This window comes from Zalophus californianus, chromosome 13 (genome assembly GCF_009762305.2).
Source record: "Zalophus californianus isolate mZalCal1 chromosome 13, mZalCal1.pri.v2, whole genome shotgun sequence".
NCBI classification, from domain to species: Eukaryota; Metazoa; Chordata; class Mammalia; order Carnivora; family Otariidae; genus Zalophus; species Zalophus californianus.
The window spans coordinates 5,251,031-5,263,484 of record NC_045607.1 but is presented as its reverse complement, the minus strand read 5'-3'; the positions used below and the strand labels follow the sequence as shown (position 1 = coordinate 5,263,484).

Sequence of the window (12,454 nt, the reverse complement as noted above, 5' to 3'; positions counted from 1 at the left end):
TCTGTATGTCTTTGGAGAAATGTCTGTTCGTGTCCTCTGTCCATTTTTAATTAGATTGTTTGGTTTTTTGGTGTTGAATTGTGTAAGTTCTTTATGTATTTTGGATTTTAATCCTTTATGGGATATGTCATTTGCAAATATCTTCTCCCATTCAGTAGGTTGTCTTTTAGTTTTGCTGTGCAGAAGCTTTTAATTTTGATGTAGTCCCAATAGTTTATTTTTGCTTTTGTTTCCCTTACCTTAGGAGGCATATCTAGAAAGATGTTGCTATGGCTGATGTCAGAAAGATGTTGCTATGGCTATTGCTGCCTGTGCTCTCTTCTAGGATTTTTAGGGTTTCAGGTCTCACATTTAGGTCCTTAATCCATTTTGAGTTTATTTTTGTGTGTGGCGTAAGAAAATGGTCCATCTTCATTCTTTTGTATGTGGCTGTCCACTTTTCCCAGCACCATTTGTTGAAGAGACTGTCTTTCTCCCATTGCATATTCTTTCCTCCTTTATTAAAGATTAATTGATCATGTAGTTGTGGGTTTATTTCTGGGTTATTCTTTTCCATTGATCTATGTGTCAGATTTTAATGTGCCAGTACCATCGTGTTTTGATTACTGTAGCTTTGTAACATAACTTGAAATCTGGAATTGTGATGCCTCCAGTCTTGTTTTTCTTTTTCAAGGTTGCTTTGGCTTTTTGAGATCTTTTGTGATTCCATACAAAGTTTAGGATTGTTTGTTCTAGTTCTGTGAGAAAGACTGTTGGCGTTTTGATAGGGATTGCATTAAGTGTGTAGATTGCTTTGGGTAATACAGACATTTGACAATATTTGTTCTTCCAATTCATGAGCATGAAATGTCTTTCCATTTTTTTTTAGATTTATTATTTATTTCATAGAGAGAGTATGTGTGCGATGGGGGCAAGGGACAGAGGGAGAGGGAGAGGGAGAGAGAGAATCTCAAGCAAGCTCCCTGCTGAGCACAAAGCCCTACAGGGGGCTCGATCCCAGGACCCTGAGATCATGGCCTGAGCCGAAATCAAGAGTCAGATGCTTAACTGACTGAGCCACCCAGGCGCCCCCGTCTTTCCATTTCTTTGTGTCGTCTTGAATTTCTTTCATTGGTTTTTTTTTTTTTTATAGTTTTCAGAGTACAGGTCTTTATATTATTATTTTTGATGAACTATTTGAAATAAGTTACAGGCAGGACTTAACTACTCCTAAGTATTCCGGCGTGTGTTCTTTAAGAACAAGATGTTCTCTTACACAATAATGCAATGATCAGATTTAAGATATTTAACATTGATAGAACACCGTTATCTGATATGCAATCCGCACTCCCAGTTTGCCAACTGTCCCTCCTATGACCTTCATAGCAACTCTTTTGAAAATCAAGGATCCAGTCCAGGGTTGGACATCGCATTAAGTCGTCATTCTTTTTAGTCTCCTTAACTGTGCTTTTCTTGTCAGTTTTATTACCTGAACAGTGTCTCCTCAGACACTGTCCTTTGGTGTTGCCTGTTTTGGGGGTTTTGCATGCTGTGTACATCCATGTGTTTATTCTCTGGCTGGATTTCCGTCATTGCACATCAGGTTTGTCAGAGTCATCCATGCCAGCACAGGTAGCTGTCATTTGTTTTGTGGCGGCCTGTATAGTATCCGGCTGTATAAATGTGCCGCGTTTGCTTATCCATTCTCCTCTTAGTGGACATTTACTGTTTCCAGTTTCTGGCTGTAATAGAATAGCATATTGTTCTGAACGTCTTCAGGCACATGTGTACACCTTGGTCACATGGCAAGGAATGGAATTGTTAGCTAGTGGTCTGTCCACATGCCCCACTTCAGTAGAGTCTTTTATACCGTTTTCCGGAGTGGTTGTACCAGCTTATTTTACTTTTACCATCAAGGTATGGCTCTTTCAGTTTTCTCCATTTTTGTCAAGCTTAATGTTGTCAGTCTTTTTCCTTTTAACTACTCGGATGTAACCCTTGTATGTGTTACTACGTATTTGTTGACTTTTGTGAAGTGTGTGATTGCATCTTTTGCTCACTTATCTGTTGGGTAATCTGTCTTACTGATTTGCGAAAGTTTGTATTCATGCCGGATACTAGCCCTTTTTTGGTTATATGGGCTGTAGGTACTCACTTCGTTACTTTTTTTCCCTCTTAATGATGTCTTTTGCAAACAGAAGTGCTTCATTTTAAAATAGACTTCCCCATCCTTCTCTTTTGCAGTTGGTACTTTTCTGTGTTCTCTTTAAGAAATCCTTCTCTAGGGCGCCGGGGTGGCTCAGTTGGTTGAGCGACTGCCTTCAGCTCAGGTCATGATCCCGGAGTCCTGGGATCGAGTCCCGCATCGGGCTCCCGACTCGGCGGGGAGCCTGCTTCTCCCTCTGACCCTCTCCCCTCTCATGCTGTTTCTCTCTCGCTCACTCTCTAATAAATAAATAAAATCTTTTAAAAAAAAAAGAAAGAAATCCTTCTCTAGCACTGTGTAACAAGAGTATGCGTGCACTTTTATTATTGTCTGGAAGTATTAATGGTTTGCTTTTCAAATTTAGATCTGCCATCTACCTGGAATTGATTCTCTTTTAAACAGCTGCATCGAGGTATAACTCATGTATTATAAAATTCATCTTTTATAAGTTTAGAGTCTGATGATTTTTATTAAACTTGCAGAATTGTATAACCATTACCACATTCCAGTTTTAGAACACTCCTACCACTCAGGAAGTTTCTTCGTGCTTGTTTATAGTCATTCCCTCCTCTGCCCCTGGCAACCACTGATCTATTTTCTTTCTGTAGGGATCTGCCTTTTTTGAAATTGCATATAAATGGAATCATATGTAGTTTTTTTGTTTGGTTTCTTTCACTTAGTGTGTTTTTGAGGTTCATGCATGATTCATAACATATATAAGTAGTTCATGCCTTTTAATTGCTGAGTAGTGGTCCGTTGTATGGGTCTACCATGTTTTGTTTATACTGTCTGGAATTGATTTGTGTGTAAGATATAAATAGGGCTCACATGTTTTGTATTTAGATATCTGATTGTCCCAGTAGTGTTTATTGAAAAGACTCCTTTGCTCCCTGCTTAGTGGCCACCTTTGTTGTAAATCAGTTATCCTTATATGTAGGTCTCTTGGTGTCATACACTGATTAGAAACCACTGCTACCACACTGCCTTAATTAACTTGTATTGAAATAAACCTCAGTACTGTTCTTTTTCTAGATTCTAAAGCCGTGTTGTCTTAATACAGCAGCCTATGTAAATTAATAAAAGCTAAATCAAGCTAAAAATTCAGTTATATAATCCCTGTAGCCACATTTCAAGTGCTCAGTAGGCACATGTGACTAGTGGCTACTATAACAGGATAGTAATAATTTTATCATCACAGAAAGTTCTGTAGTCTAGGACAGCAGTTGGTAACCTTTTTCTTTAAGGGCTGGGTAGTAAATACTTTAGGCTTGCTGGCCTCATGGTTTCTGTTGTGCCTAATTCAACTATGCCCTTGTGATGGGAAAGCAGCTACAGACGGTATACAAATGAATGGGCATGTCAGTGTTTCAATAAAACTTTATTTGTGAAAACAGATAGCTGGCCCATGGTTTTAGTTTGCTGACCCATGATCTAGAATGTTTTGACTCTTCCTGGTGCTTTCTTTTTCCATATTAATACTGGAATTGTCTTGCTAAATTCTGTCTCCCTCAGCCCTCAAAGAAAAATTGAGACTTTGATGGGGATTGTATTAAATCTCTAGATCGACTTAAGAGAATTGGCATTTGTACAATGTTGATCTTTTAGCTTCTAAACATGGTATATTTTTATTTGTGTTTTTAATTTCAGTGTTTTCTTCATGAAGAACATACACATCTTTTGTTAGATTTATTCCTATGAGTTTAGTATTTTTGATGTTCCTGTAATGGTGGATTTTCTTTAAATTTCATTTTATTTATTTTTTTGTTTGTTTTATGTTCGCTGTGATAATAGAAATATATTGGATTTTTGTATGTTGACTTTGTATCCAGCAACGTGGCTAAACTCACTTATTCAAATAATGTCTGTAGCTATGTCTTGAACTTTCTGTGGGAACAGTTACATTCTCTATAGGTTCTAATACTTTTGTTTCTTACTTTTTTGGTCCTTTATTTTTCTTACCTTATTTCAGTAGCTAGGACTGCCAGTGCAGAGTCCATTCAAGTGGTGAGTGGGCATCCTTGTCCTGAGCTCAAAGGGAACGGTTTCTGTAGTTCCCCGTGAGATGTGAGGTTTGCTGGGTCTACTGAGATGATGATTTCTTTCCTTCTTTTTTTCTGTTAATGTGGCTTTCTGCCTTTTCTAATCTGAGTTAGAGTTTAAGCAGAAGAAGATTCTTTAGGTTTCAGTGGAGCCCCTTTTCTAATGCCGGGAAGGTAGCTGCATCCTTGATCCCAACAGGGAGTGGGCATATCAGCTGTGAAGACAGCGCCATTGGGAAGGTGGGCGGGCCGGGCTCCTGGCCCATATGAGTGAGCATAACCGTTGCATCTCTCAGTGGGTCTCCCTCTGCCCAAGGTCAGCGAATGGCATCACAAAGATGAAGGAAGGAAACACGAGACCTCCTGGGTCATATCAGACCTTGGGAGTTACATAGTTATGTCAGTCTCTGTCCAGTTCTTGAAGGTAATGAATGTGAATCGTCTTCTGTTGCTTTTACCTCTGAGGAACTAAGATTTTAGAGAACTGTTTTAGAGCAGTGTTGCCCTAAGCAAATGTGGGGTTTGTACTTACTTTCTCTGCATGCTGTTACAAGTTATCGCAGATGCAGTGCCTTGAAGCACCGCCTATTTATGCTCTCACAGTTGTGTGGGACAGAAGTCCAGGCGCAGCGTGGCTGCACTGTGTCCTCTGCTCAGGGCTCCCAGGCTGAGGTCAAGATGTTGGCTGGGCCCAGTTCTTATCTGGAGGCTTTGGGGAAGAGGCCACCTCTAAGCTCATTCCCCTTGTTGGCGGAATTCAGTTTCTTGCAGCTGTCAGACTGAGGTCAGTGTTTCTTTGGTGTGTGCTCCCGGCCTCTTCATCTGCACGCCAGCAAGAGCACGGTGAGGACTTCTCGGGCGTCAGCTCTCAGACTTCCTCTTTGGCTTCCCCTCTTTGCCTTTAAGGGCTCATGAGACTTTACTTTGAGCCCACCTGGATAATCCCGGATAACCTTCCAATTTTAAGATGAACTGATTAGTAACCTTAATTATGTCTGTAACCTCCTTTTGCCATCTGAGGAAACATAACCGTGGTGTGGCACCAGGAGCAAAGGTCATGGGTCACAGTTCTGCCCAGCACAGGGTTCGGTAATATTGTTAAGAACATGGTCTTTCAAGTCAGATGCACCTGGATTTGAATTCTGGTCCATCACTTAGCAGCTTCAGGACCTTATGCAAATACTTAACTTTTTAAGTATTAATTATAAAGTCCGATAATAGCAATTTTTAATTTATAGGATAATTGTGAGGATTAAATGGGATCATTTATGTAGATCCTTTGTACAGCATCTGGCACCAAATAAGTTCTCAGAAAATATGCACTGCAGTTTTATTAGCGGTGCTGGTGGTTATGGATGGAATTTCCAGGTGACCCTGCTGCATATTTACTCGCATGAAAGCACTCTGGCCCACTGCTGTCCAGTAGAACCTTTGGTGATGAGAGCTGTTCTGCATTTGTGCACTCCAGTATGGTAGCCCCATGTAGCTGTTGAGCGGTTGAAATATGGCTGGCGAAGCTTGAAGACTTGAAATTTTCATTTAATTACTTTCAGTTATTTTTAACTTAAATAGTCACATATGGCTAATGGCCACCAAACTGAACAGTGCAGCAGCCCCAGCAGGTAGCATGGGTTTTCAGTTGCATTTGTTGATCGCGACGAATAAAATCTGGAGTTGAAGCGATGTGCCTGTGAGGCAACCAAGTCAGTAAATAGTAGCAGTGCTTTTAAGTAATTTGAGAAAGGGCTAGGTCTTTGGTTTGGTTTATGTTTTTTCCAGTATATGGCAGTTATATGTATTCCAAAATAGCATGAGGCCTTACTTTATCATTTATAGAAGGGAAAAAAGAGGGAAAGTCAGGATTCGTTTCAGGGATTTTTTTTTTTTTTTAAACCAAGTTGATTCAAAAGAATCATGTGAGGGTTGGGGATGTTGGAGGCGCCGGGACTGAGGGCATTCAGTCTTCCCTAGTTCGCGTGACCTATTCTTAGAAGTTTGTTGTTGGCGAGAGGCTCTTCTGTGCAAGCTTGTCTGGTACTTTCCCGGTTTGTTGGTATTCTGCCTGTGACAACTTGTGGTGGTGGCTCGAGGTCTGCTGCCTTAGCACAGCATGGCTCCCACCTCTCACTTCACATTTTGTTTGACAGTCAAAATGTTCCTGTCCTGCACTGCTCGGTTTCTCAAAGCTTCCTTTGAGCAGGGCCCCCAAACCGTGTATGTTCACCTTCTACAACAGCTTCTTCCACTTAAAATAAGTCATAATTAAAGTGTTTCTCAACTGGATATTTCTCTACTGACAGTGAAAATGAAATGACACAGCTTGCAGACTTGCCCAAATCGTCTAACTTGTGTTTTGTTTCGGGCTTGGTAGCCAGCCTGTCCCGGTCAGCCTTCCTGTCTCAGAGATACTATGAAGACTTGGACGAAGCCAGCTCCACATCGTCTGTGTCCCAGTCTTTGGAGAGCGAAGACACACGGGCATCCTGTAAAGACGACACGGTGGCGCAGGTCCCGCGGCACGCGCCTGTGGCGCGCACCCCTTCCATCCAGCCTGGTGTCTTGCCGCAGGCAATGCCTTTCACTAAATCTCACCTGATTCATGGTTCACCTGGCGTGCTGGGGACATCTAGTAAGTGCACAGCAAGCTCCCTCTTAGGTTTGGGTCTCCTGGAGGAGCCGTACCTGGCCATTATACTGTCCCACCACCAAGTCCAGCCCCACTCTGCTAATAGTCCAGAAATTAGAAGCTGAATTCAGGAAATCTGAAAGAGGCAGGAAGAAGGGGCCCTGCAGGCCTCACACCGGCACAGCTTTCCTGCTGAGTCCAGCTGGTGTTTCAAAACAGGTGTGGGGCGCCAGGCTGGCTCAGTTGGAGGGGTGTGCGAATCTTGATCTCAGGGTCGTGAGTTCGAGCCCCTCGTTGGGTGGAGAGAATTACATACATACATTAAAACAAACAACAGCACACGCACAAATGATGTTTTCAGGAGTAGGAGGAGGAGGCTGTTTGCCTCGCTCTAAAGCAACATCCACACTCATGCCTTTCAAATTCTAGCTCATTTCAGCTCATTACTTGTAGCCATATGCTGCCCCGGAACTTGCCAGCTGCCACACTCGGTGTCTGTATTGGCTCTCAGAAGTGACCGGTATTGGGCTGTCACACCTCCAGTTCAGTGTCAGGACTTCGCATTGAAGGGACTTCTAACAGAGAACAAACACCCATTGGGAGGTACTCGAATGGAGAGATTTTATGAGAAGAGAGCAGGGAGTTGACCTATGTTGGCATGAAAGTTCTATCTCGGTCAGTATCAGAGGAAGTGCTCATGTTAAAGATTTAGCTAATGGACGTGGGCAGGCACATCGCATGTGACGTCTTTGAAAGATAGAGGTGCCAGCCCGTGAGTTTATTGGTACTTTTCTGTGTGCGTGCTTAAGCATTTTTAACCTTAGTGTTTTCCCTGTAACCTCACAGTGGAGGACATGCCACTTTCACTTTTGTGTATTCCTCTCCGACCCACTCTCTCACTTAGTGTTTCTTTTTCCTTCAGTATCGACATCTGCTAGCAAAATTATTCCTCAAGGAGCTGATAGCACAATGCTTGCAACAAAAACCGTGAAACATGGCGCCCCCGGTCCTTCGCACAGCCTCTCGGCCCCCCAGGCAGCTGCCGCTGCAGCGCTGAGACGTCAGATGGCCAGCCAGGCCCCAGGTAGCCACGGTCGTGAGCTCTGGCCACCGCAGGCCAGCATAGCAGGTCCCAGGCGGCAGCTGGCTCTCTTTGCTGCCCTTGAGAAGAGAGGACTGACGGGACAGTCCTCCCCCCCATATCGGGGAGTGGGTTCCAAGAAGGCAGAGACTAGATCTGAAACTTTTTCATTTCAAGGGGAGGTATTAGATCAGGCACATCCAGTCAAGTGGAAAGTCCGTGGTTTTGGGGTGAGGTTGTTGATCCCTACTTTTGAATAATATCTGCTTCAAGCCCCAAATTAATCTTTGCTGTTAGATCACTGGATAACATTAGAATTGTCTCATAGTGTCATAGGATCCCAGCCACCCTGGGGGGTGGGTATTAGTGTACCCATTTTGCTTTTGAGTAATGTCAGGTTTGGAGAGAGGTGAAGGTGACCCAGCCGATAAGTAGCAGAACCTGGCCTCCAACCCTGTGCTCTTTCTGTTTCAGTGCAGTGTTTTCTTAAGATTGCCAGTTTAGCCTTTACAGATGGAAACTCTAATGAGCTCATCATCATCAGCACTTGCATTTTGTCAATGCTTTGTGGCTATCCAGAACTTCCTGCAGTAGGATTTCTAGGTAGTTGGCCTCAAGGGCTTCAGTTGCCACCAGTCATGTTTGTACAAGCCCGTGGTTCTCAAATGGAGGCTGTTTTGCACCCCGCACTCCTCCCCAGTGGTTGGCAGTGCTGCTGGCATCTAGTGGGTAGAGGTCAGGAATGCTGCAAAAGATCTTCAAATGCACAGGACACCTCCACAACACAGGATTATCCAGGCTGAAAATGTCAGTAGTGCCAAAGTTGAGAAACTGCTATAAATCAAGTATTTTTGTTTTAGTTGAATAAAATTATTTTTTAGTTTTATCACTGCTCAGAACACGTATCACTTTGGACAGTTCTTTTTTAAAAGACTAAAGAGACATAGTGGTTTGATTTAGACAAAAACAGGATTACCATTACGATAAAAGCATTCTGAAGAAAAGCTCAAATATTAAAACCCTTATTAAGGCATCTATAAAAGATATGAAAGAGCACAAACAAGGTAACTTTTTAAGGTAGCTTCGAGCCTTCTGAAAAAAAATAGAAGTCTTCGATGTTTTCTTTAAATGTTACTTGGAGGAAGCAGAATCTTGGCATTGTGCTGAATAGGCCCCAAATCAAGCTGATTGAGTCAATTATTTATAAACATAAAATCTGCCAGGATGTGGGATTATTCCACTCAGCAGGAGGTGGTGTGATTTCTGTTATCATTTTGGAAACAAAAATTCCTAAGGTGTAGTGTAGCCGTAGGCAAGAAGAGCCTGCTCGCTTCTCTGAAGGAGGGAATGAGCGAGCTGCCACACACCCCCCGGTCCACTTTGGCCACCGCGTTCAGCTGTGTCAAAAAACTGATCAAAGAGCTTTGCTCAGACTTTCTTAGTAGTTAATTATAAAATGTCATTAAGTGTTTTGGAACGCAATTTTAAATTGAAAGACCAAAAAGACATGCAAGCTGACATGCCTAACATAGATAAGGTGTCACGCCCATCCCTGTTGCCATTCCTTAATTCAGGCCTCTTGGCCTTTTCCCCCATTCTTGTCCAAGCTCCGTTTTCCACATCTTATTCATGTGCCTTCGCTCTATAAAAGATGGCCAGGGCATTCTTTTTCCCTAAACTAGTACATTTGATTAAATTGCACAAAACCTCATCCCGTAATCTTTACTAATGGAGTAGGCCAGCTGTCCCATTGAGCACAGAGCTGCAGAACTGCCCAGAGTAGATTTCCTTTATATAATAAGATTACATTCTGCTTGAATTTGTTGTCCTGGTTTTTCATTTGTATATGGCTGGAATTTGTGATCCTTTACTGCAATTAATACGCCTCTCTCTTCTCTATTTAAAAAGCTGTAAGTACTTTGACTGAATCAACTCTGAAGAATGTCCCTCAAGTGGTAAATGTGCAGGAACTGAAGAATAATCCTACAGCCACCTCTGCCACGATGGGGTATGTTACTACTTGGAGTGTGTTTCAGCCAGTGAGTTCTTCTGTAGTAGCGACGGACTGCCTGCAGGGGGCAGCACTGCGCTGTCACACTGTTCCTGGCAGAGCCTTAGGTTCTGTATGGTTAGATCTCTTTATCCACTGCACCCTCTCCCGGGCACAGGGAAGAGTTGAGGGGCATTTCTTCACTTTGAACATAGCGATGGTGAGGACCAATGTCGTTCAGGGAGTTGGTGTCTGGTGGTTAGTCCTGCAGCAGGAAGAGCAGCCCCAGGCCCTGGTTTTTTCCACATCGTGCCTGCTCTCTGCCACGCCACAGAGCAGGTCTGCTCACTGCTCTGTTTTGGCCTTATCGAGTGACCCTGTTTCCCTAGTCCACCGGCCTTCTCTTTATTCCTCATTGGTCCGTTTATCAACACTGCCTGTTCCAGGAATTTCTTAGTGGTCTCAGGGCTATCCTAACAGCTAAAAACAAACCTACCCACTTTCCTATCTTGTAGTGACCTTGAAGCTTTGGTATGCTGTTTATACCAAGATGGCATTTGTGGTTGTTGTGAACTTCCAAGGGAAAGAACTGTGTATTAGAGTTTGGGAATTGTAGCCAGATTCCTAGTGTAGGGAAGGCAAAGAAAAGCCATCAAAAGGCAGAATATTACATAAGACAGGAAAATCCAGTTTAGTGGTGAAAGCAGTATGGTCTGGGATTTCTGAGATACTTTAGCCATTAACCATGGAGGAGAAGCACCCTTAGTGGTTTCACTTAGCCTTTTCTTAAACTCTGTTTCCCTCAACTGGTTCATCTGAGCAGATCTCTGATCAGGGCTTTGTCAGAGGAACAGTTTTATGCTTGCCCTTTTCTCTGACTTAAGAAAAATAGACAAAGAAAATCAAAAGGAATCTTAAACTTTCTCTTCCTTCCCTACGGATTTGGACTCTTAATACACTTATTGAACTTGTATGCCCAGCGCAGTGCCTGGAATGGAATTCATTTTTAATAACCATGCATTGACTAATGGGTTAATGCTAAGCATTAATTGATAAATGCAAATTGGCATTTACCGCCTCTTCCAATAAAAAGCTGGAGAGAGAAAGACGTTCATTGTGAAACTGCTTTCATATTCTGGTAGGCGGTAGTTTCCTTAAGTGTATTTTAAGTATTTAAGTACTTCACTTTGCATTTAACTTTTTCTGAGTAGTATCTTACAGAAATTTATTGTAAGATGAGCTTACATATTTCTGCATGGCTTCATCCATTACATTCATTGACTAACCACCCTGTTTTAAGGAAGAGGGTTTATCTAATGCAAACCCGTGGCTACTCAGTCACTTGGGATTCCGCAGATTCTTACAGGGCATCTGCTAGGAGTATGACACTGCCCTGGGTGTTAGGGATGCAGTCGCGAATGAGACTTACCAAGGCCCCGCTTTCACGGCACTTACATTTTAGCAAGACAGCCACTAAGAGCCACTGGCAATTACACAAGGAGTTATTTGATTGCAGTATAGTTAAGTCTGATGAAGAAGTGCAAGCATGTAATGAGCAGTCTCCTTGAGTCTGGGTTGACGAGGAGGTTGGTAAGGGAAAGATACTTTAGCTGAAAGTGACCGGAAGTTGACCGTGGAGAGAAGAGTGTTCTGGACAGAGGATGCAGAATATCTGGAAGCCCAAACTTGGGACAGAGCAGAGCACATTTGAGGCAGAGTTGAAAGAAGGCCAGTATAGAGACCTGGCAGGAGGTGGAGTATGAAGAGGGGGGCCAAATGAGGTGGGGTTGCTGGTTTCTTTGCTTTTTTACCAAAACACGCCAGACACATCATTTCCTTTTTTTTCTTCCTGTCTTTTTTTTTTTTTTAAGATTTTATTTATTTGAGAGAGTGAGAGAGAGAGAAAGCATGAGAGGGGGGAAGGTCAGAGGAAGAAGCAGACTCCCTGCTGAGCAGAGAACCCAATGTGGGACTCGATCCTGGGACTCTAGGATCACGACCTGAGCCGAAGGCAGACCCTTAACTTCTTGAGCCACCCAGGCGCCCAGAGACATCATTTCTTTCAGGAATTTTGGTGTTCATTTATTTATCCTTTCAACAAATGCTTAATTAAATACTCTTTTAAAAATTATTTATCTTAGAGAGAGCATGTGAGCAGGGAGAGGGGCAAAGGGAGAGAGAGAAGCAGACTCTGCACCAAGTGTGGAGCCCGACACAGGGCTCGATCCCATGACCCCAAGATCACGATCCAAGCTGAAATCAAGAGTCAGATGCCCAACTGACTGAGCCACCCAGGCGCCCCTTAATTAAATACTTAATACACTCTTCTAGGTGCTGGGGATAAAGCAGTTAACAGTTAACAAAACAAACAAAAAACCAACCAACCCTGCCCTAGTCATCGAAAGACAATAAATGAAATGAATAAGTAAAATATGAAGTGTTTAAGATGGTGACAGTTGTGACGGAGGAAATTGAAGTAGGGAAGGGATTTAAGCACTGTTATCTGGGTGTGGGCTATAATTTTGAAGAGGGT

At 42.8% G+C, this 12,454-nt stretch overlaps 1 protein-coding gene across 8 annotated transcripts in view; it reads left to right on the top strand.

Annotated features, from left to right (window-relative positions):
- Positions 1–12,454, top strand: part of NUP214 (nucleoporin 214) — a 101,618-nt gene that overhangs the window by 37,767 nt on the left and 51,397 nt on the right. For all 8 annotated transcript variants that reach the window (XM_027614895.2, XM_027614898.2, XM_027614896.2 and 5 more), the window contains 3 exons: positions 6,596–6,853; positions 7,773–7,934; positions 9,840–9,939. In XM_027614895.2, coding sequence (XP_027470696.2) covers positions 6,596–6,853; positions 7,773–7,934; positions 9,840–9,939 — 520 coding nt within the window. The remainder of the gene's footprint in view (positions 1–6,595; positions 6,854–7,772; positions 7,935–9,839; positions 9,940–12,454) is intronic.